General features: G+C 57.8%; 1 protein-coding gene across 3 annotated transcripts in view; it reads left to right on the top strand.

Annotated features, from left to right (window-relative positions):
* The first annotated feature begins 10,430 nt into the window (after positions 1-10,430).
* Positions 10,431-24,333, top strand: part of MARK4 (microtubule affinity regulating kinase 4) — a 28,722-nt gene continuing 14,819 nt past the window's right edge. Inside the window, exons 1-9 of one of the 3 annotated variants that reach the window (XM_075536392.1) lie at positions 10,431-11,123; positions 13,100-13,323; positions 15,804-16,004; positions 18,092-18,145; positions 18,433-18,481; positions 19,153-19,218; positions 19,321-19,391; positions 20,916-20,972; positions 23,767-24,003. In XM_075536392.1, coding sequence (XP_075392507.1) covers positions 13,303-13,323; positions 15,804-16,004; positions 18,092-18,145; positions 18,433-18,481; positions 19,153-19,218; positions 19,321-19,391; positions 20,916-20,972; positions 23,767-24,003 — 756 coding nt within the window. In that variant the 5' untranslated portion in view covers positions 10,431-11,123; positions 13,100-13,302. The remainder of the gene's footprint in view (positions 11,124-13,099; positions 13,324-15,803; positions 16,005-18,091; positions 18,146-18,432; positions 18,482-19,152; positions 19,219-19,320; positions 19,392-20,915; positions 20,973-23,766; positions 24,004-24,333) is intronic. The other 2 variants (XM_075536393.1, XM_075536391.1) reach the window with 2 other exon arrangements.

Here is a 24,333-nt window from a genome sequence, read left to right as displayed (position 1 = left end):
CTGCTGGATGGCAACCTGAAAGGGGGGTGGGGAAACAACAATGACTTTGATATTGGTGACAGTGGCTCTGTGCGTCTGTCTGTCTGTCCATCCGTCTTCCCGATTCCTGCACTCTATACGGCCCTGGGACGTCCGGAGACTAGGCTCTGCAGGGCCGGAGCACTCCCCCAATATCCCACAGTGCTCCAGCAATGATGTCTGGAGTCACACCCAACACACACTCACACACACACACACACACACACACACACACACACACACACACACACTGTCAGAGCCTTCCCCGGGGCCCTGGCAGTGAGGAGCAGTGCTTCCAGAACTTGGAGAATCTTACAAAAGCTCACCCATGGCTGTGCCCCTCTCCTGCTCCTAAACCTTCTGTGACGCCCCAGTGCCCTGGACACAAAGTCCAGGCCTGCCTCTCTGGCCCCTCTCCTGCATCATCCAGCCTCCACAGCTGCCTCTGGGTTTCCACAGCTGACCATCCCTCCCCCTGAAAGCCTGCCCCCGCCCCTCAACCGCAAGGACACCCTCGTCCCTGATCCCCACCATCCCAGCCTAGACAAGGCGCCTGCCTCTGGGTGAGCTCCAGCCAGTCATCCCCTTGCTGGACAGTGGGTCCTGGGAGGGCGGGGCCAGCACTCTGCAGGCTATCGTTGCAGCCCTAGCAACCAGCCAGACGTGCGTGCAGGGAATGGGTGCTGAGCAGATCAAGGCTGGGTGATCCAAGTGGAGTCATCCCTTGGGTTGGACTGAGTCACCCTGCAGGACCCAGTGAGGAGCGAGCCCCAGGGGCCCAGAAGGCTGTGATGTGGAGATGGGCTTGCTCCCAAGGGCACAGGGCTGCTTTGAAAAAAATAAAAATCATTAAGTCTGGTTGGTCCGCCGGGACTCACAGGGACTGGTTCCAGGGCCGCTTGCTGGGGATACCAGCATCGGAGCAGGCTCAGGTCATTTTATGTGAGGGATAGGTTACGGCCTTGGGCTGCCAAGGCAAGGGCAACAGTTCGAAACCACCAGTCCGCTCCTCGGGTGCAAGGTGAAGCTTCCTACTCCCGGGGAGAGTTCCAGTCTCGGAAACGCACAGAGGCAGTTCTGCCCTGTCCAACAGGCTCCAGTAGAACCCAGGCACGCAGCCCCTCCCCTGTACTTGAAGCCATCTCTGTTGTTATTGTTGGTGGTGGGTTCTGCCCCCGATTCTCCTCTGTACAACAGAACAAAACACCACTCGGCCCCTTAAATCGTGTCTCGCGCAAACTCACTGAGGGAGTAGAAAGCCTCCTCTTTCTCCCATGGAGTGGCTGGTGGTTTCGAACCGCTGGACCTTGCAGTGAGCAGTCTACTATGTCACCACTGCACCACCAGGGCTCCTCCGGGTCTCCTGGGTAACTTCTCATACCTAATACACCTCCATCTCACCAGCAGAACCCTCTTAGCTTTGGAGGGGATGTTTTTGGACATCATTGCTCCCCTTCATGCCCCAACTATTTGGGGGGCTGAAGTTGGGTGAGTCCTGAGATAGAAGGGTGGACTGTGTTCGGAAGCATCCAGAAAAGTACACAAGACACAGACTGACTGTCCCCTCCTGGGCCTGCATCTCAGGCTCCCAGTCCACTGGTGCTCACCTGAGCTGGTTGCTTCTGATGAAGACTCAAAGTGGGGTACATGCACGCTATCTTCCTGCCAGCGCCATTCTCGCCCCTCCACCCTAACCTCTCCAGGCCTCCCCCATGGGGGCCAGCACCTGGAATAAGCTGTCTACCTGCGCAAGTCCAACCCATCGCAAGTCCTGTGTCTGCAGAGATGTGCCTCTGATAGTAATAACTTGCCTGCCTACCTCAGCCCCAAGCCTGGCATCCAGAGCACCCTCAGACCCCAGCATCACACAGCATCTTCTCTGTCTTTTTTCCCTGAAATGTGGTCCAAGTGGAAAATGCTGTCTTCCCTCTTGTTGTGTGCGCCTGACCAATACCCGCGCATGCATCCAGGTCTAGGAAATGGACGCGATCGGTGTCCGGGAGGCTGGCCACTCCACCCGGGCTGTGGTGAACCAAGATAAGACCTTTGGGGGCGGGTGAGGAATGGTGTCCTATGGGGAGGCAGGAAGGCCTGGGAGGAGGCAGATGTGGGAGCAACTGGGGAAAAATGTTCTTTTTACTTGCCCTCCGACCCCCACCCCCCTAGAACTCAGCTGATCCTAAGAGGCCCGCCCAGACCCCATGCCCCATGCCCATGGTCCCTTTTCTGGATTTAACTGTGCTCTCCTAAATACATACATACTGTCAATTCCAACTCCTATGCCCATGCCTAGAGGAGACCTGGTGGCATAGTGGTTATGTGTTAGGCTGCTAACTGCAGGTCAGCAGTTCGAAACCACCAGTCGTAAAGTGGGAGAACGATGAGGCTCTCTACTCCCGTCAAGAGTTAGTGCTTCGGGAACCCACAGGGGGCAGTTCTCCTCTGCCCTCTAGGGTCACTCCCAAGTAAGTTTGAGTTTGGGGAGGGGGTGTAGCTGTTAGTGATGCATTTTTTAAATGCTTACAGTTCTTATTTCCCTCGGGGTAGGGTTGTCTATTACATGAATGAAATGGGATGGATGTGTGTGTGTGTGTGTGTGTGTGTGTGTGTGATCAATCAATCCCTCACAAGATACCAAGGAGCAAGGAGGGATTGGGAGAAGAGAGACGGCCAGCCAGATGGAGATGGCCAAGGTGCCAGGAAGCAGGGGCCGAAGAGGGGGAGCCTTCCCCTCCAGCTGGCACCCTGAATCCCCACTGCCAGCCTTATTTGTGGTATTTCTGTTCCAGCAGCACTTAGATGCTTAAGACAGTCACCTATCCCACCCCACCCCACCCCACCCCACACACACACACACACACACACAGCCAGGGAGGTAGTCACCATGGTAACCCCTGCCTGGAGGCCTCCTCCCCTGTGACCAATGCTCACCCCCACTACACACACACACACACACACACACACACACACACACATTGACTTCTCTCCGTTTATCTGCCAGACTGGTACCCTACCACCACACAAGCCACATACTCCAAACCACTCCAAACACCCCCAAACGGACTCATCTCCACCTTCAAAACTCTACCTTACATCTCCCTGAGCCCTCACCCCCTCTCCAGCCACCACCACTCCCCCCAAAAAAAACATATCCCTCACTGCTCAGCCATAGGGAGGGAGATCAAGTTGTGCAGGCCACAACTTGGGGGTGGGTAGGGAGTGGGGTGGACTCTGGAAAGGACCCCACTGGGCGACCAGAGGACAAATATCTCACTGCCTTTCTGAGGTGCAAGGCACAAATAGATCGGCATCCGCGCTCCTTCGTCGGGGTGGCGGGGCTGGGGGGAGTCTTTTCTGAGGGGACGTTGATGATTTCACAACTTGAAGAGTGTCTCTGTCTATGTGGGGGGTGTGTGCAAGGGGGCCTGGACAGCTATTTTCTCCCTAGGTGTTCACGACAAAACCAACACCCCCTACCCCCCAAAAAAAAGGTCTCTGATGATGCCCTTAGATCAGAGGCTTGATTTCCTCCCAACTGAAGTCTATGTGGTTTCAGACCAGACTGGACATTCCTCCGCACCCTCCACGGCCCCAACATTCCTCCAGCCCCTCCAAATTGGACCCAATCCTCTAAGCTCTTTTCAACCCCCACCCCCCACCCTACCCTGCCCACCAAGCCTCCCGCCCCAACCTGACTGGTAACCATTTCCCAAAACCCGTCCCAAAGCCGTCTTTCCCTTTCCTGGCTCCAGTGCCCCTCTGCAAACTGGCTCCCGACATCCTGCCCGCTCCAGCCCCCTGTCTGCCTCCCCTGACTCACTTCCCAGACCTCCACGGGGGCGGGCGGCTGAGAACAAGCCCCCAGCCCCTCCTGCAGGATGTCGCCTCACCCGCCTGAGCTGCTTCCACCCAGGGCCCCTTCCTCTTGCCCCTGTACCAGCCTTTGCCCCCAAAGTCTTCATGCCTCCCTCAGCTGCTTCCAGGGGCAGCCCCCCACCGCCCACTGTCCTCACCAACGACGGTGGATCCAGAGCCAGACTGCAATCAAGGCCTGGCCCCCTAACACCCCCTTGCTGTCCGCCCTGCCCTGGTTTCAAACTCACCCACACAGACACCCAACCCAGCCTCATCCCCCATCCCCCCCCTCTCTACTGGATGCTGCATGGCACACAGTGCTCCAGCCGGCCTGCCCAGCCTCAGTCTCCCCTCCATGCTCAGAGGATGTCCAGCCCACTGAGGGCCCATCTCTCTGCTGCCGCCTTGTCTTGGCCTGCCTTTGAAGGTAGAGGGGCTCTGTGACTGGGTTGAGGCGGGAGGTGGGGGGGGGGGAGGTGTTCAAAGCTGTGACTTTCAAGAACAGATTACCAGGCCTTTCTTCCGAGGAACGAGGAACGTCTGGGCCGACTCACACAGCCAAGCTCCTGTTTGCACCACCCGGCGCCTCCGCTCCTAACCAGATGGTTCATCCTCGTCTCTCTGGGCCCCCAGGACCCACCACAAGCACCCCCTGCACCCCTTCTCCTCTCACCCCCTTTTGTCCTGCTCCTCTGTCATTTCTCGGACCTCGGCCTCCCTGGGGTCAGGACGCAGCGTCTCCTGAGCTCTGGCCCAGGTCATCCATCACCTCTTCCCTCCCTAGAGGCATCTACCTCCACACACACACACACACACACACACACACACACACACACACACACCTAGGGGTGGCATATGAATCCTGCTCCCCTCCCCCCTCCAATACTCACCTCTGTCCTCAGTGCCTCTGCCCCTTAGTCCTTGCTGCTACCCTGTCCCTCGGATACTCTGGCCAGGACCGACCGACCGCCTGAGAGCTTGGCTCAGGGGAGGAGGGGTGGGGGGGGTGCTCAGAGGAGGGCAATTTCCTGTCAGGAAACCCCTCCCTCTCGGGGGGCCAGGGGCGGGGAGGACTCACTATCTGTCTGCCCCTTTGGGTCAGCCTGTGGTTGGACTGGCAGGGACACGGCCCACAGGCCCGGTCCCCACCCACCTTCTCCTCTCAGGTCAGAATCAGAGTCCGTACCCCACCCACCCCCCTCGCGCCCCCACTGCCTGCTCTTCACACCTCCCAAGGTGACAACGCAGTCCAGGACGCGCTAAGAAGACATCCCGTGCTGGACACAGCCCAAGACCCGCTCACTAGCCAGGACCTGCCCAGAGACCTTGGGCTGAGGCGGGTTGAGGCTGGTGAGAAAGAGCCGACTTCTGCTCAGTCTCCCAGCGACCAGCACTGAGCAGAGCTTTGGGGTTGTCTTGTTCTGGTCATTGGGAGTTGCTGGGAGAGTCGGGTGGGCTCATGGTGACCCCACACACCATGGAACCAAATGCTGCCTGGCCCTGGCCAGCCCCATGACAGGTTACAGCTCAGACTGCGGGATCCGTGGGGTTTTTCGAGTTTGGGAGGCAGTTTACCAGGCCTTTCTTCTGAGTCTGCCTCGGTCTCAAAGCGCCCCTGACACACCGTCGGCATCCTAACCACACACAAGCCTCCCCTGATGAACTGAGTGGGTGGGTGGCGGCAGGGCCTGAGATGCCTGGGCCAGGAGCCAAAGCCAATTCTTCCAAGTTCACTGCCCTCCAATGGATCCTGACTCAGAGAGCCCCCGCAGGGGGGAGTAAAACTGCCCCGGGAGTTTTCTGAGATGGTAATGCTTTACGAGAGTAGAAAGCCTCATCTTTCTCCCGTGGAGCAGCGGGTGGGTTTGAACTGCTGACCTTGAGGCCAGCAGGCCAGCACGTAAGCCCGCAGTGTTCCTCTTTTCCCTCATGGAAGATGAGAGTTCTGCCGCTGAGGCTCCACTGCCTAGCAGAAAAAGAAGGTTCCCCCTACGCTGTCCTCTCTCCCGGGACCCCCACCGGGACCCCCACCTTTCCTGATTAGGACCTTTCACACTCTTAAAGTATCTGCCTGGTCTCTATGGTAGATTTGCTGACATCAAAGCAAACCTTGTCTCTGTATATCCATGTTCCCAACATGCACGTCTGGCACATAGTCCTCCAATCAGTTGCTGTGGTGTCGCGGCTCTGTCTGACTTGAGTGTAACCAATGGCACCACCTACCGGCCTCGTGGGGAGCCCCGGTGGCATAGTGGTGATGCGTTGGACCGTGATCCGCAAGGTGGGCAGTTCAAAACCACCAGCTGCTCCTCAGGAGAAAGATGGGGCTTTCTACTCCCATAAGGAGTTCGCAATCTGGGAAATACACAGGAGCAGTTCTACCCTGTCTTACAGACTCACTGGGAGCTGGGATTCCAGGGGGAGAATGATGAGGCTTTCTTCTCCCATAAAGGGTGCCAGTCTCTGAAACCCAGAGAGGCGGTTCTGTACCGAGCTATCGGGTGGCTCTGAGTTGGAATTGATTCGGTGAAATAAAGTGGAAGGTTGTAGCAAGTGGGTTTGGGGACAGATATCCCTTCAGAGCTAAAGGTGGGCATCGAGAAGGCTGACACAGCCGACCTGGGGGTGTTGGGTGGGGTCAGATTTAAGGAGGAGGCTTAAGTCTAAGGCTGGGTTTCAGGTTTGGGGTGCGGTGGGGCATACACAACAAAGTCTTTGTCTTTCAAGCCACCCAGCGTTTGAACTTGCCCAGGGGCACCTGAGAAGAAAGATATGACCATGTGCTGCAGAAAGCTCCCAGCCTTGAAAACCCCTAGGAAGCAGAACTAACTCTGAACACGTGGGGTGGCCACGAACCAGTGGATGTAATGACAGGCAGCTTCTTGGGCTTTCAGAGGCGGCATGGGGGCTGACGGGTGTTTGGCCTGGGGTGCGTGGCTCTTTGGTCTAGGCAGTGATGGGGTTGGGGTCCGCACTGGGAGGAGAAGCTGAGCTCAGAGGTGGCGGCTCCTCCCCCAGCCCCAGGCTCAGGAGCTCTGGAAGGGCTTCCTTGGGAAGTAGGTCAAGGTTAAGATTCAAAAGACCCAAGGCCTGGAATCGAAAGACTAGATTCCACAGACAATGGGCTTGGGGGAGAGGTGGGACAGGCCTCGTCCTCCCCCATCAGCCACCACCAGCGTGGGCTGAGACCAAGTTGGGTCACCACTGCTGAACTTTTTTTTTTTAATGTAGTTTTTGTTCATTGAGGTGCAATTCCCATGCCATAGAGCTAACCAGTGTCTGCTTCCAGAACATTCCCAGCACCCACCCACCCCAAAAGTCACGCTTTAGCAGTCACACCACATTCCCCTCTCCCCGAAAACCTCCCCCTGGCCCCGAATCTACTTTCTGTTTCCATACACGTCACCAGAATCTCAGAAGAATGGAGTCAGACAGTAAGCGGCTTTTTTGTGGCTGCCTGGCTGCTCCAAACATAATGCTTTCAAGGTTCTTTCCTGTTGAGCCCTCACCCTCCCTGCCACACCCCCGCCCCCCGTTTTCAGCTTCAGCCCCAGCATCTGAGAAATGCGGGGAAGGGCCGCCACCAGGGATAGGCAAAGAGGGCTGGGTGAGGAAGTGATCGTCTTCCCCCTCGTGGTCATCGCCAGAACTGCAGCTCCAGTGCCAAGGCTAAGAATGGGTATTTCCATACCGTTTTTCCATAGTCCTTGGGATCACAATGCTTCCAGAATATCATCCCAAACTTCCTATTTCTGGGACTCCTGTGGTTATTATTAGGTACCATCTAGTCAGTTCCGACTCCTAGCGATCGCTGTGTAACAAGAAGGAAACACCGCCCCATCCTGGGCCATTCTCACAATTGTTTTATGTTCCAGCCTCCCCCTCCCTTTCCTCGCCCCCCAGTAATAGTAATCATAATAATGTCACGCAGTTATGAAGTTCCCACCTAGCCCAATGCGAAGCACTCCACTTACATGTTCTCGTATACATTTGACGATAACTGAAATTAGCAGAAAGTGCCCTGGCGGAACAATGGGTTACAAGTTGTGCCACTTAACCTCAAAGTCAGCAGTTCAAATCCCCCAGTTCCCCCTCTGGAGACAGATGAGGCTGTCTTTCCCCCAGAAAGATTTACAGCCTCGGAAACCCACAGGAGCTGTTGCACCCAGCGCTACAGGGTCACAACAGACTGAATGGCAGTGAGGTTGGAAATATGGTTGGGGGATGGGAAATCACAGTGATCAAGAATCCAGGTGCTGGAGTTTGGGGAGTCTCGGGTTTAAATTCCAACTCTGCCATTCACCTGTTGCGTGACTTTGGGTCCGACTTTTCTTCTTTGGGCCTCAGTTTCTCATTGGTAAACAGTTTGGTACTGGTAATCCCTGGATGGCAGTGGGGTGAGGTGGGCAGTGGAGCCAGTGGATTGCCCAGGTTCAAATCCACCAGCATCTTGGAGGGAGAGAGAGGTGACTGTCCACTCCCCTCTGAGGATCTACAGCCTCAGAAGCCCTCGGGTCAGGTCACTCAGGTCCTTATTTTTGCAAATGGTGTAAATATTCCGGCAACCATTGCTAAGGTGACAGGTAACTGAGAGCATTGTTAGGAAGGAGCCATGGTGGCCCAACTCTTAAGCGCTTGGCTCCAAACCGAAAGGCATGCAGTTTGAAGCCACCCAGGCACTCTGAGCTCAAAGACCGCCTGCTCTCCTAAGAGACTGACTATGCAACACTATGGGGCCATTCAAGGGGCCCTGGTAGTGTACTGGGTTATATGTTCAGCTGCTAACCACAAGGTCAGTGGTTCAAACCCACAAGGTGCTCTGTGGTTGAAAAGATGATGCTGACTGCCATAAAGATGGACGACAACCTTGTATGGTATGTGGATGAAGTGCCAATAAACTGTTTTTAAAAAAACTTTTAACGATTGACAGCCTCAGAAACCCACAGAGGTAGTTCTATTCTGTCACACACGGGGCCGCTATTTGTTGAAATAGATTCCACGACTCCTACCAACACCGCCATGCTATCGGCACAGGGCTTCAGAAAGTGCATGGAAAAATGGAATGAAAAGATGGTGGAATTTTCCTACGAACCTTTTCAAGCTTCTTGTACAACTGAGGGAAATAACTTTGAGAGTGAATAATTGTTGGAAAAAATACAACCTTCATGAGCATGTATGACTTTTATTTTAAAATAGGCTACCAAGGGTTTCCCTAAAAGATTGGCTGTTCGGATTCACCCAACGGTCGGCTCGGATTCCCCCAACAGTCTGCGGAAGAAAAGGCTGGTGATCTGCGTTCGTAAAGACCACCTCCACCATCAAGGTATCCCTAAGGTTTCTGACACTGTCCTGTAACGGGCCAAGGAATTGGCTTTGTGTGAACTATGATTGATTTCTTTTCGGGGTGAGCTGACACCATTTAATGTTTTATGAATGCCGCTTTGGACTGCCAACCACCAAACCAGCCAGTTTGAAACCCCCAGCCGCTTGATGGGAGAGAGAGGGCGTTTTCTGGGAAACTCACAAGGACAGTTCTATCAGGGTATTATCAGGGGTCACTCAGTCAGCATCAACTGGAGGGCAGCAGCGAGTTTGGCTTTGGAACAGTTCCTGTTGAAAAATCAGCTTCCAAGTGTCTGAGATGTCAAACCATTGACTCTCAGGAGCGAACGCTAGGCTGGTATTACCACACCCATTTTTAAGGAGTGAAAACTGAGGTCCAGAGTGGTGGCGGAGTGGAAGATGGCGGATTGGAATGGGGCCTGGGTTACACCCCAGGGCTAGGAGGCTCGTGGCCTCTGTCTGCACAGACTTTCGGCTTCGCTTTCACCCCATTTGTGGCCTTGAGGGCAGTGGCCCAGATTGACCTCCAAGAAGCCTTTGAGGCTCGGGCACTGCCCGACAGGAGAAGCGCCCCAAGGTCGAATAACACCACGGAATCCCGGCTTCTGCGATTCAGAGCCGCCTCCTCTATTCACAGAAGGGAACCAAGACCTGGAGAGGGCTGGCGTAGGTGCTGGAGTGCAGAAGAGCAGGCTGGGGTGCACACAGCTGGGGTGCAGAAGAGGAAGTACGAACAGGTACGGGCCCCCTAAAGGCCAACAGAGGTACTGCGGGAGCGGCGCACGGGGCCTCTGCAGTGCCCCGCCCAGCTCACCATCCTCAACGCCGCCCCCCCTTCCCCACCCCAACACTCTGTCCCCGAGCCAGAGCGTCCAGGACCCCGCAGCTGGGGGGAGGGGTGGGGGAGGGGGCGGGGGAAGGCGCGTCCCTGCCTCTGCGCCTCCGCCTCGCCCTTTCTGTCGGTCTCTCGCTGTCTGTGTCTCTCGCAGTGTCTCACACTTTCTGTGTGTGTCTCTCTCTCTCTCTCTCTCTCTCTCTCTCTCTCTCTCTCTCTCTCTCTCTCTCTCTCTCTCTCTCTCTCTCTCTCTCTGTCTGTCTCTCTGTCTCTCTCTGTCTCTCTCTCTCTCTCTCTCTCTCTCTCTCTCTCTCTCTCTCTCTCTCTCTCTCTCTCTCTCTCGTCGGCTTCGTAGCTGAGGACTTCTCGGCCTCTCTTCTCCAAAGTCTCTTTGTGTGTGCGCGCCTCCGACCTGTATCCCCCCCACCCCCATCCCCACCCCGCAAACTCCATCCCTTTGCGCCTCCCCGCCGGCCTCGCTCGCTTTGCGTCTCTCCGTCTCGCTGCGTCTCTGCCGCTCCCGCCTCCCGCTCGCTTTTCCCCGGTGAGTCTTCAGCTCCTGTGACAACTTGCTCCCCAGCCGCGCGCCCAGACCTGCCTCCGCCCCCGGAGCCCCCGGCCGGCGGGGCCTGCGCCTTTAAGGGCCGGCGGCGGAGGGCGGGGTCTCCGCGGCCCCGCCCCCTCAGCCCCTCCCCCCTGACGTCCCTTCCTCCTCGACCCCTCCACCACCTCCCTCCACCGCCGCCCCGGCCGGCTCCGCGCCCCCTCCCCGGCCCCCGCCCGCCTGCCCGCGGCCCCCCATGGCACCCAGGGCCCCCGCTGCGCGGGGCCACTAGGACCCTCGGCGTCCCTTTCCCTCCCCCCGCCCTGCCCCCTCTCCCGCGGTGCGGACCCGGGCGTCCCCAGCGCCCAGCTTTAGAGCTCGCGCCCCCAGGCCGGCGGGGGGGGAGGGGAAAAGAGGGGACCCCTGGACCCCCGCCCCCCCCACCCGGCCGCCCCAGCCCCCCGGGACTCAGAGAAGATGTCTTCGCGGACAGCGCTGGCCCCGGGCAACGATCGGAACTCGGACGCGGTGAGTGGGGCCCGGCCCCTCGGGGAGCCCCGGCCCGGTCCAGCCGCCGAGCCCGGAGCCCCGCGAGCCCCTGCCCTCATTGCCCGAGCCCTGCCCCTCTCGCCCCCTCCCGTACAGCCAGGCCTCTCGGCCCTCCCCACCTGCCCAGCCCAGCCCGACCCCTGGGGGCGCCCCTCTCCCGAGACCCCCTCTGTCCCTCTGCTGGCAGCTTCCGCTCGGGTCTCTTCCCTACAGGAAGCCCCCTCCCCTGCCTGCCAGGAGCCCCTCCCTTATCCGGCGTGCCCAAGCCCCTTCCCCTCCAGCCAGCTGCAGGAGACAGCTCGCTCGCTCCTCCGGGGTTTGCAGGGCCCCTGACCCCCAAGGCCGAGCCCTGGCCAGCGCCCAGGAAGGCCCAGCCCAGCCCTCTGCCCGGCTCCGTCCTTCCCCATCTGGGTGGGGGAGCCCTGCTGCACAGAAGCCCCCACCCCCCAACCCTTACCATTCCGGCCCGCCGGGCTGCCGGCCCCTTTAAACAGCGCCGCACAGGAAACGGTCCCACCTCCCCTCCGCACCTTCCTGGGCGCAGGGCCTGCTTTGGCTTTTTCAAGGTCTCTCTACTAGGCCTGGTCCCCATCTTCCCAGCAGTGCTGACCCCGGATCCCCTGAAACCTTAGCTACTCTTACAGAGGTGCGAACCTTCTCTGGCTTCTTCCTGTTTCAGGAACCTTCAAACCTCCCCCCCAACTTCCAAGCCCTTGGTTCTGTCTCCCGTTTCTAGGCCCTTGTCTGGCACCTCCAAGGCCGCAGCCTCCCTCCAGCGACTCCATAGTTTCTGGCAAGCCCCTGCCCACACCTGCCCAGACCCCTTTCTCATGGGTGCCCCCAACCTCTCCCTTGAACCTCCCGAGGGCCCCCACCCCATATCCTCCCTCAAGGCCTCCACCATCCATGCCAGGAACCCAGCCTCTCAGAGAAGCCCCCCTCAGCCCACAAGGCCTGGCCTCAGGCTCCTTCAGGAAGCCTCCTGGGTTAAGCCCACTTCCCCCCCAAACGCCTAAGACTCGACAATCTCCCACATACACATACACAGGCTCAGCCTTGCCTCCCCTGGGATGCCCCTGGCCATTGGAAACTGCTTCCCCTGAACCCCAGGCCCCAGACCTCCAGGTTCCCAAGATGGTCCCCCCAGGCATCCCCACCACACCCTGTTCCTTCTTTCTAGGTGTTTCCCAAAGATCCTGGGGTCCAGGTGTCCCCAACCCCATGGTGGTGCTCTTCCCGCCAGGCTCAGCCACATACCTTTCCCCCAATGCCCAAGCCCCCATACCACAGCCCAGAAGAGCCCCTGCTCCTTCTCCTCCCCCCATATCGCTGGCCATTCCCAGCCTTTCTAAAGACTCTCCCACCAACCCATGCCAGTCCCCTTCCTGGCCAGAGTATTTTCCCTGCACCCCTGGCCTTCTGTAGAGCCCTCACCCCAGGTAGTCAGTCGACCAGCGACATTCAGTGTTGTCCTTTCTTTATCCTCCAAGACACCCCCCCCATCACCACCGGCCCCTCCCCTCCCCTAGTCCTCAGTCCTGGGTTCAAGTCCTGACTTAGCCAGTGACTTGCTGTGAGTATGTATGTCTTCAGGCCCCTGGCTTTCCCCCTTCCAGAGCCTCCTTTTCCCCACTCTGGAAATGGGCGTGATCCTGGGGCTCCCCAACCACGCTGGGAGGAGGGAGGTTAAGCCTGAAGTCTAGGAAGCGTTCCCTGAGATGAGTCAGGCGGTCCTGGATTCCCCCCGCCTGCCCAGGGCGTGCTCTGCAGCCACCTGGGAGCCTCAGTTGCCTTATCTCTGGAATGGGGCCGATGCTATCCTTGGGCTGGGGAGGTTGTGCAGAGCCAGGATCCTGAGAGCGAGGGTGGGAGGTGGCTTCAGTTGGCGTTATTGTTGCTGTAATTATTGAGATGGGCTGCGGCTTCATGGCTGGTTTCTGCTCCTTCCTCGCCAGCCCTGTGACCTCACTTCTCTGAGCCTCGCCTTCTCCACCTGTGAAATGGGTGCTGTTTCTCCTACTTCTGTACAGAGTAGGGCTTTGAGGACGACCCTTTCCGCTCCCAGTCTTGTCGGAAGACCTGCTTCTCCACCTTGGAGGTGTAGAGGCAGCAGCGGCTTCAGAATCTGAGGTCTTCTTTGCCCTGCTACCTGGTTACCATGTCAACAGTCACGGCAGAGGTGGGGGCCCAGGGTGTCACACTCCCCTGCCCTGCTCCAGGGTTCCTGGGCCCCCACCTCCCAGCATCCCCTTCTCCAGAGGCTCCCTAGCAACAGGCTCAGTGGTGTTGGGGCGCCAGCCGGGCAGGAGGGAACTGGGCCAGCTGGTGGTGGCGGCCAATTTTAGCTCCCACCCCCGGCTCCTGGGGGCTTCCTCACCCCCACTCCACCCCAGCTGCCCCCGTCAGGGGTCCCTCAACCCCATGCTGCTGGCAGTGGGGTGCCAGGTCACCCCCAGGTAGGTCTCCTTGGTGCCCCCTGATGGTGATTTTTTTTCCCCCAACTTCTTATCTCAGCTGAGATGGGAGCCTTTATCAGGACTAGAATCTCCTCCCCTTCCCAGCCTCCCTTGGGAGGGGGCCTGGGGCCTCCAGCCACCTGGGGCCTGAAGAGTAGAGAGCTCGCCACTCAGGGGAGCCTGCCGGCCTGGGTTCGAATCCCTACACTGCTCTACCTGCCCCGTGACCTTGGCCAAGCCTGGGGTCCCCCGCCCCAGGAGGGTGGGCAGTCATCAGACCCACAGCAGAGGCAGGGGCCCAGCGAACAGGGGATGCAGCGCTGGGCCTCAGCTCTGGGTGGTTGATGGCACCTGGCCCCAGAGGTTGCCATGCCCCTACCCCGTGGGACTGAACGGTGACCTTGACTCGGCTTCTCTGCCTGAGCCTCGGTCTTTGGATCCAGAGTATAGGCTGCAGGGAGATCTGAGTGCATGGGTTATGGATTCTCATAACCTGGCCCATAGCACATACTGCTCAGTAAGGACCGTGGTGCTCACAGGGGTTGGTGGGGGTGGGGGGTGAAGAACATCAACTCCCTCCACCCCCACCTCCTGCAGTGAACTGTCAGGGTTCAGAGCCCCATTCCCCCCTGCCCAGCCTGTGGGACCTTGGACCAGTGGCTTCACCTCTGTGGGTGTGTTTCCTTACCTGTAAAAACCCCAGGAAGATTGTAAACCGTGGGGAGGGTTGTAAACCTTGACACGTGGTGTATGTCTCTTAGTTGTGAGCAGGCAGGGGGCAGGCAGGCCACCTCCACTCCTCCGCTCCCTCTGTCCCCCGTTCTGTGGGAGGGGCACAGGGGCAGCACAGTCCTGGGTGGGGCCACCAGCTCCCTCAGCATTCTGCACCCTGGGCCCCAGTGCTGAAAGGAGGCACAGTGAAGACAAAGCAGGCAGGTGACCTTCGGGGGAGAGGGGCCCTGGAGGGACAGGATGTCAGGGACAGATAGGACCTGGCGGGTCAGGCAACAGTGTTTCTGGAGGAGGGGGGAGGGGGCGGGGCAGGGAGGTCTCCGTACTTGTCATGGAAGGAGCACCAGTGAGAGAGGCTCGGGACAATGGTGAGGGTTGGAGAAGACTCAGTGACGATGTTACAGTGGGGTGTGCACTGAGAACAAGATGTTGACACCTGGTGTGGATTAGGATCTGGGGACTGGAAAGGGGCCAGTCATGGCTAGAAGGTCGGCAGAGGTGATGGGGTGTGGGGAATAGGTGGTGGCTGGGATGGTGTGTGAGGACAAGGCGGTGGCTGGTAAGGAGTGTGGGGACAGGCAGTGGCTGGGATGGTATGTGAAGACAGGTGGTGGCTGGGATGGAGTATTGGGACAGGCAGTAGTTGGCACTGAGTGTGGGGACAGGCGGTAGTTGGCACCAAGTGTGAGGACAAGTAGTTAGGATTGAGTGTGAGGACAGGTGGTGACTGGGATGGAGTGTTGGGGACAGGCGGTGCTTGAGGTGGAGTGTGGGGACAGGTGGTAGTTGGGATCGAGTGTGAGGACAGGTGGTGGCTGGAATGGAGTATGGGGACAGGCGGTGGCTGGGATCGAGTGTGGGGACAGATGGTAGTTGGGATGGAATGTTGGGGACAGGCGGTAGTTGGCACCAAGTGTGAGGACAGGCGGTAGTTAGGATCGAGTGTAAGGACAGGTGGTGGCTGGGATGGAGTGTTGGCGACAGGCAGTGGCTGGAATGGAGTGTTGGGACAGGCGGTAGCTGGGATGGAGTGTTGGTGACATGTGGTGGGGATGGAGTGGGGACAGGCAGTGGCTGGCATGGCGTGTTGGGGACACGTGGTGGGGATGGAGTGTAGGGACAGGTGGTGGCTGGCATGGCATGTTGGGGACACATGGTGGGGATGGAGTGTGGGGACAGGCAGTGAGTTGAGTCCCGATTGAGGCCCCTCGGGGAGAGCTGCGTCCCCTGGGAGAGCGCGGTGGAGTGGATGGAGGGACTGGTGTGGAGAGCAGGGTGTTGGGAGCAAGCTGGCTGAGCGAGGGCTGAGCAGCTGCGGCATCGGGGCCCCGATATTTCTGCTCGGGAGGCTCCGTGTGCGGCGATTCGGGCCTGCCCTTGTGGTTCTCCGTGCCCTGGTGAGCCAGCACCCAGGACTGGAGCCGGCTGCCCAGCCAGCCCGGCTCACATGTGGTCTCCCCACTCCCCGCAGCATGGCACCTTGGGCAGTGGCCGCTCCTCAGACAAAGGGCCGTCCTGGTCCAGCCGCTCCCTGGGTGCCCGCTGCCGTAACTCCATCGCCTCCTGCCCGGAGGAGCAGCCTCACGTGGGCAACTACCGCTTGCTGAGGACCATCGGGAAGGGCAACTTCGCCAAAGTCAAGCTGGCGAGACACATTCTCACCGGCCGGGAGGTGAGTGGGGCTGGCCCTGGGTCAATCATTCCTTGGTGTCCGGACTTCCGCTGGGGGACCTCAGGGACCTCGCAACCCTCATGGGAGAAGGGAACCCACTGCAGCCACACCCCAGTGTGTTTGGAAAGTTCTGCAGAGCCATGTGCTCTGTTTCTAAGAATTCACGTGGGTGCGCCACCTCCCTGTGTTACCAAGAGCCCCCTCTGTCCCATCGGCTGTTTGGCGCTATGGTGGTGAGAACACACCGGCTTTACCAGCATTGATGTCTCCATTGCAAGGTGTAGTGGGTTATGCATTGGGCTGTGAACCACCCGGTCAGCGGTTCGAGCCCACCAGCCGCTCCGAGGGAGAAAGATGAGGCTTTCTGTCCCGTAAAGCTTTTGAGCCTTGGACGGCCACCGGGGTAGTCCTGCTCGGTCCTGTAGGGTCACTAGAAATTGAAATCAGCCGGGTGGTGGTGAGCTATTTCTTGGTCCTGTTGTTCTCAGATACACCCTGACTGCCCCAGCCTCCCCTTCCGGTGTGGGCCTCCTTACCAAACGGGCCCAAGCAGATCTTGTCCCTAGAGGTGATGTCTCTTACCTCACACTTCAGGTGACCCAAAGATGGTGGGCAGCGGCATCCTTCCTCCCGCAGTGTCAGAGCAAGAGACCCAAACAACTTGTCCTGTCCATTTATCTAATTAGCTAATTCACTAACTGTGCTTATAAATGGGCTCTCCCTTGCTCCCATACCGTCCTCCACCCTTACACACAAAAGACACCGGGCCCCGGCGGTTTCACAGTTAATTCCTACCAAGCCTTCAGACCCAACACTAACTCTTCCCCAGTCCCTTAAGGAGGAGGCTCGGCAGCCCCACACCTCTGACGTGGCCGGTTGACCAGAGGCTCCGGGATAAGATTAGATAGGCCCCCATCTTACTCCCGAACGAAAAGAGGCAGGAACACAATGGCCAGGCTTCAGTAGGAGAGAGCCGCGTGGGGCCGGAGCTGGGCTTCTCCCAGGAATGCACAGTACCCTCCCGGCTGCCAATTTATCCAGGCGCTTTACCACGTTCGCAGATTCGCGGAGAGGAGCCATCTGATCGTCTCGATACTGGCATGAGATGCGCGTGACAAAGTTAAAAACCCGTTCGTGAGACTGTGCAGAAAGCGTGAAGGGACCCCGCTCCCCCCCACACACACACACACACAGAACATGCTGCTTCCCATATGTGGGGTTTTGTGCATGCTTCTAGGGGTTTCTGAGCGGATCCGGCTGTTCAGAGAATCCTGTACCCCAGGGGGGGAAGGATTCTAAATGGGGTGGCTGTGGGAGCTTCTTTTGACGGCGCCCCACTGCCTTAGTGCATTATGTATTGGGCTGCTAACCGCAGGGCCAGCAGTTCGAAACCCCCAGCTGCTCCGAGGGAGAAAGATGAGCCAGTCTGACATCCTCGGAAACCCACAGGGGCAGCTCGATCCTGTCCCATAGGATGGCTGCGAATCCCATGTGACTTGAGGGCAGTGGCCGTTTGAGCACAAAGAACAGATAAGATGGGTGATCTGAGGTGCACGGCAGACCCTACTGTGGGAGAGGGGCTGTTTCCCTGCAGAAGGGCAGGCAGCTGTAGAGACAGGGAACAGTGTGGACAGCAGCAGGGAACAGCATGTAGAACAGTGGTTCTCAACCTGTGGGTTGCGACCCCTATGGGGGGTGTCAAACAACCTTTACACCAGGAGCACCCGATTCATCACAGTATCAAAGTGACAGTGATGAAGCAGCAACGAAACTAATTTGATGGGGGGACGGGTGTCACCACCACATGAGGAACTGTATGAAAGGGTCGAGGCATGAGGAAGGTTAAGAATCACTGAGGTAGAGCAATAGGGAGCAGCCGCAGAGGCAGGAAGCCACATGGGACATGGCAGGAAACAGCAGGAGAGGCAAAGGACAGCATGTAGAAACATTGGGGAACAGCTTCAGAGGCGGGGAACCTCATCCCCGCCCATCTCTACAGTTCTGATGAGAGAGAGAGTGGTGGGGGGGGAACAATGGATGGGCATCCCCCGGTTGTCTGAGCTGCTTGGCCCTCTCTCCGCTTCCAGGTTGCCATCAAGATCATCGACAAAACCCAACTGAACCCCAGCAGCCTGCAGAAGGTGAGGCCCAGGGAGAGGAGGGGAGGGGGACCTGCCCAACCCCCCCCCTGCCCTCCTGAATCAGGCCCAGGTGTGTAGATAAGAAGGCAGGCAGGAGGGAGAGGGCCCAGGTGGGTGGGTAGAAAGGTATATGGGTGTATGTATGTAAGAAGGTGGGAGAGGCCCAGGTGTGTATCTCTGTGCCTAGGGGTGTGAGTAGGAGGACTGAGGGTCCCCCCCACCCCCCAAAAAAACTGCCCCCCCTCACCCTTTTTCCCTTTGTCTCCCGTTGTTCCGGCCACACGCAGCTGTTCCGAGAAGTCCGAATCATGAAGGGCTTAAACCACCCCAACATCGGTGAGGAGGGGATCGGGGTGACCACAAAGGTAGACCAGCAGCTGAGTTCTCAGAGAAAGGAGTGTCCAGGGCAGCTACAGCCCTGGTGCTTATAAAGGGAGGCCCTGGTTTCTCAGAATGATGCCTGCGTTCACTGGCTGTGTGACCTTGGGGAAGTCACTGAGCCTCTCTGGAGATAAAAGCTTACTTCAAGGTCGTGGTAAGGCTCAGAGTAGACCTTGCATCCCACAGCACTATGCTATCAGACTCTGGCTCCTAGTGACCCTATAGGACAGAGCAGAACTGCGCCCTAGGGGTGTCCAAGGCTGTACATCTTGCTGGGAAGAAGCTACCTCATCTTTCTCCAGTGGAGCAGCCGATAGGTTTGAACCACTAGCCTGGTGGTTCGCAGCCCCACGCTTAACCCAGCGTGCCACCAGGGTTCCTTCTTCATTGGCTTGCTCAGTAAGTATTCAGAGAGTGGAGACTAGGTGCTGGGAGCCTCAGGCACAGCTAACGGACCTGCCAGGGCTGGCATTGTAGTGAAAGAATGTAGCAAAGGGAGGCTTTTGGAAAAGCTGGCCACCCGCCAGGAGCCGTTGAAGGTTCTTGAGGGCGGGAGGTGCGGCGCTCAGACGGCGGGCAGAGGGTGGCGAGCTCTCCCCACTTAACCCCCAGCCCACTGATTGCAGTAAAGCTCTTTGAGGTGATTGAGACCGAGAAGACGCTGTACCTGGTGATGGAATATGCAAGTGCCGGTGAGCCCCCCCCACCCACCATCCCCGAGGTCCTGCCCCTCCCCACCCAGCCCCCTGTGCAGGGCCGGGCAGGCCCTGACCCACTGGGCCTCTGTCCTGCAGGCGAAGTGTTTGACTACCTCGTGTCCCATGGCCGCATGAAGGAGAAGGAGGCTCGGGCCAAGTTTCGACAGGTCAGGGTCATGGGCGGGGCTGGTAACCACCTCAGGGCCCTGCGGGTGGGGTGGGGCAGGAGGGTTGCTCAGGCGTCAGTGTGGATCTGAGCTGCCCGTGACCTGGGTGGGCTTAGGTGTACCTTGGGTGAGGGCGGGTGCACGATTAGGGGGTCTGTGCACACACAGGTGCCCGGCGGCTGGTTGGGAAGTGTACCCAGGTGTGAGGAAGTATGGTTGAGGGGACCCACGGGTGCGTGGGTACCCAGGTGTACTAGTGTGTGAGGGGAAGAGGGAGGAGCCTGGGGCGCAAGGTGTGTGGCAGCCCGGCCTTTGGGTGGGAGGGCCCCAGGTGCAGGGAGGCAAAGGTGAGTGTAAGAAAGCATGCCGATACCTGAGTGTCCATGGATAAAGGGGTGGGTATCCAGCTGTGGGTGTGTAGGTTGGTAGACAAGAGAGAGAGTCTGGACAAGTGTGTGGGCCAGAGGTGGTGAGAGGATGAGGGTGCACCGGGTGTGGTCGGGCAGCCAGGTAGGTGAGTAAAAATGCCTGTGGGTATCCAGACGTGTACAGGGAGTCCGGGTGTAGTTATACAGGAAGTCTGGGTGTAGGTGTCTAGGTGGGTGAGTGTGAGGGGGTATTGATATATGGACCAGAGGGACGTAGCCCAAGTGGGTGAGTGAGGGGACACAAAAGTGCCCAGGTGTGTAGGAGGTAGCCCAGGTGGGGTTAGGCAGGTTGATGAGTTTGAAAGGCCTCAAGGTACCCAGGTGTGTGGTAAATGGTCAGGCAGGTGGGAACAGGCCCAGGTGTGTGGTAAGGTGGTAGGTAGGCAGGAGGGAACTCAAAGCGTGTGGTAAGGTAGCAGGCAAATGATAAAGGGCCCAGGCGTATGGTAAGGGTAGTCAGATGGGAGGGGGTCCAGGTGGTGTGGTAAAGGTAGTCAGGTGGGAGGGGGGTGTGTCCAAGTATGTGGTAAGGGCAGGTGGGAGGGGGTCCAGGTGTATAGTAAGGGCAGGTGGAAGGGGGTCCAGGTCTGTGGAAGGGCAGGTGGAAGGGGATCTAGGTGTGTGGTAAGGGCAGGTGGGAGGGGATCTAGGTGTGTGGTAAGGGCAGGTGGGAGGGGGTCCAGGTGTGTGATAAGAACAATCAGATGGAAGGGGGCACAGGTGTGTAGTGAGGGCAGTCAGGTGGGAGGAGGCCAGGTGTGCGGTAAGGGCAGGTAGGAGGGGGCCCAGGTGTGGTAAGGACAGGTGGGAGGGGGCCCAGATGTGTGGTAAGGGCAGGTGGGAGGGACCAAGGTGGTAAAGGCAGGCAGGTGAGAGATCTGACTGTGGGTGTTGTGTGTTGGGGAGATGTGGTGAGAGGTTCTGGAGAGGCTATCCACTCTTGGCAGTGCCTGAGTTGAGCCAGCAGGTGGGGAGGGGGGTCTAAAGGGGAGCCTGGGCTTTGGGGGTTGGGTTGTGAGTGAATCTCTAAGAGAGGCTGAGAGACTCGGGGCCACAAGTAACCCGCCTGCTTTTCCCCCCTGACCCCCACCCCCAGATTGTCTCTGCCGTGCACTATTGTCACCAGAAAAACATTGTACACAGGGACCTGAAGGTAAGCTTCCCCTGCCCTGTGTGATCTCTAGAACCCTCTGCTCCCCCACAGCCCCCCTCTGCCCCTCCCTTAGCACCTAACATCCCTGGGCTTTCCCAAGCTTTTGTGGGGAAAGCAAGGCCACAGATAGGGCCGTGGGGAGGGTGTGGGGACAGGGCACGTGAGCAGAGGGGGAGAGACTCCGTGCCCTGGAACAGCCCGGAACGTTGTTACGTGGGCATGGGACAAGGGCGTTGGATGTGAACCAAATGCTCTCTCTGCTCCCAGAGCCTCCGGGGCCTGGGTGTCACTCAGGCTGTAGAACCTTCTGGATTCCTGCAGCATTGAGATTGTAGCGCTCCAGGGTCCCACCACCTTCAGAGTGTTGGAATCACTGGGATCTTAGAACTTAGGAAGGACTGCTGAGGGGTGTCTGAGTTCTCTAGCTCTGCCGTGACAAATACCACGGGGGGGGGGGGCATTAGTGAACAGAAAGGTATTTTCTCACAGTGTAGGAGGATTGATTACGTCTGAATTCAGGACAGCAGCGGCTCTCTCTGGGGGGATGGGGGTTGGGGTGGGGAGGACCCGGTTTCTTCTCTTGAGACATCTATCTTCCTCCATCTCTTAATTCCTTCTCTGAGCCTAATCTGTTCTTTTTTTTTTTTTAATTTTTTTAATCAGTTCTTTTTATCGATCCAAAATGCGTGGCTTTAAAAAACAAACAAATAAAAAGTGCTTGGTTTAATACACGGAATGCTAACAGGGCTTCGTTTGGGCCCTATTCCCAAATGGAATTATCCCCACCTGTCTCAAAACCAAACTATACCCTCTGGCCATGGAGTTGGTCCCCACCCATCACGACCCCGGAGGGCAGGGTAGAAGCTGCCCGGCAGGGTTTCCACGGCTGCCCCTCTCTGAGGGACCCGAGCGCTGTGTCTTTCTCCTGCAGAGCTGCTGGGGGTTTCGAACTGCTGATCTCCGGTCAGCAGCCGAGTGCTTCCCCTTGGTGCTACCGGGAACCTAAATCAATCCATAATCGGACAGACTACCTGGAAGCTAGTGTGGGCTGGAGTCCGGCCACCTGCTGGGGTCCCTGGTATCTCTAGGGTCACACTCCACAACCTTCCCTTTGGGGAGAGAAGTCCCTCTCAGGAGAGGTCAGGGTTTGGTTCGGAATCAAATTGGACTGTCGTTTCTTGAGCAGCTGTGTGTGTCAGCTCCTGGGAGAAATGTCGAGAAGCAGGAGCTTCCTGACCCAGCACTAAATTGCACGTGTGAAAAATGCTGAACTGGCAAATTTTCATTATCTATTTTAAACCCTTTTGAGAAGGCTATTCAAAAACAGAGAAAGAACGTGAAATATAAAGGGGGATATTTAATTTTTGTTTTTTTGAAAAAAGGAAAACTCAAGCTCTGTTCTTTGGAAAAAAAAAACAATTTAATTCAAAAGGTCTAAAATGTCCCTGTCAGCTTGTTCTGGAAGTGTCTAAATTGCTCGCTCTCTTTCTGCGCTGACGCGCACCGGTCTGACCGACTGACCTGCCACGCCTGCTGAATGTGCTAGAGCATAGGACAATAAAATTCAAATTTAAAAAAAAACAAACTCTCACGGCCATCCAGTCAATGCCGTCTCATAATGGTTTCTGAGATTTTCTTTCCTCCCTGGGATCAGGGGTGATTTCAGATGCCTGCTCTTTGTAATCACTTCTCCACCAAGACTGAGTGTGTAACAAGAGTGGGGATTAGGCTGGGAGCGGGGCGCACCCTGGTGGACGGGCCTGGAAGTGGGTGGAAGGAAATAGCCGGGCCACCAGGTAGATGCCCTGAGGCTGGGCCTGGACTTGGGGCTTCCAAGACTGATGGGAGATTAGCCCGCAGGCCCTACCTGCCCCGAGCCTGTCTGCTCGGTGAAATTCAGGTTTGCAGATGAAGTAGTAGGGTAAGGAGGGGAGCATGGACAGGAACTGGGGGTGATGTCGAAATAAGCTTGGAAAGAGGGAGACCCACTCAGAGGCCAGAGCTGCCCAGAACTACGTGCAGAACCAGAACCGGAACCGACTTAGTGGTTTGTGGTTGGCGTGCAGGGTGTTCTGGGCATCTTGCAGGAGTAACCTCAGTGAACCCGCAGTCAACCCTCTGAGGTCGAGATTTGGAGATTGTCTGTGTTCGGTGACTCTCAGCTGCTCCCTGAAAGGTCGGCGGTTCAAACACACCAGCCTCTCTTTGGGAGAAAGACCTGGTCCTGTGTTCCCCATGGAGATTGACAGCCTTGGACCTGCTGTGAAAGGACAGCCTTTCACGTGGTCCTGGCGGGGTCCCCGTGAGAAGTCAGAATCAATCACAGGTTGGGGGGGGGGTGCGGTTATGAATCAAGCGTGTGAGTTTCTGAGCGGTATAAATAGTTAACTTGTTCAGCTCCTAACGGGAAGTTTTAAGTGCATGCCTGTCCACGTACTTGAGAAAGATCAGCCTGGCAAACGCCCCACTCTGGCTCATGGTGGCCAATGGGAGTCGGAACTGGCTTGACGGTAACCGGTTTGGGGGGCCCCTGGTGACATAGTGGTTACAGGTTAAGGCTGTTAACCACAAGGTCAGCCATAAGAAACCACCAACCGCATCCAGGGAGAAAGACAAGGCTTTCCACTCCTATAAAGAGTTACCGTCTTGGAAACTCACAGGATCCATTCTACCCTAGGAGTGGGAATGAAATGGAAAAGTGAATTTGGTTTTCGTTTTGGCACAGAGAGGTAAAGTCTCCCCCGGGGCCCTGGCCACGTACCTCAACCTCTGACCTCCCCTCTCCCCGCCCCAGGCCGAGAACCTCTTGCTGGACGCCGAGGCCAACATCAAGATCGCCGACTTCGGCTTCAGCAATGAGTTCACGCTGGGCTCCAAGCTGGACACTTTCTGCGGGAGCCCCCCGTACGCCGCCCCGGAGCTGTTCCAGGGCAAGAAGTACGATGGACCCGAGGTGGACATCTGGAGCCTGGGCGTCATCCTGTACACCCTCGTCAGCGGCTCCCTGCCCTTCGACGGGCACAACCTCAAGGTGCGGGCCAGCGCTGGGCGCGGGGGCCTGACTCTCGGGGAGAAGGGGGCCAGAAGGGTGGGTGGACCTAAGGTTACAAGGCAAGGTAAGGGGTCACAACCCCGTCCCCACAGCCACCAAGGGTATGGTGAGCCCTGCTGGGAGACATGCACTCTACGGCAAGCAAAATTCACTGCCATTGAGTCCGTGCCCGCTCACAGCGAGCCCAGAGAACAGACACAAGGTTGAACCGCCCCTGTGGGTTTCCGAGACTCTTAACTCTTTATGGGAGTAGAAAGCCTCACCTTTGCCCTACGGAGTGGCTGGTGGTTTCGAACCACTCACCTCATA

The sequence above is a fragment of the Tenrec ecaudatus genome, chromosome 18 (genome assembly GCF_050624435.1).
Source record: "Tenrec ecaudatus isolate mTenEca1 chromosome 18, mTenEca1.hap1, whole genome shotgun sequence".
NCBI lineage: Eukaryota > Metazoa > Chordata > Mammalia > Afrosoricida > Tenrecidae > Tenrec > Tenrec ecaudatus.
The sequence above is the reverse complement of the archived record's forward strand: the minus strand, read 5'-3'. Positions and strand labels throughout refer to the sequence as shown.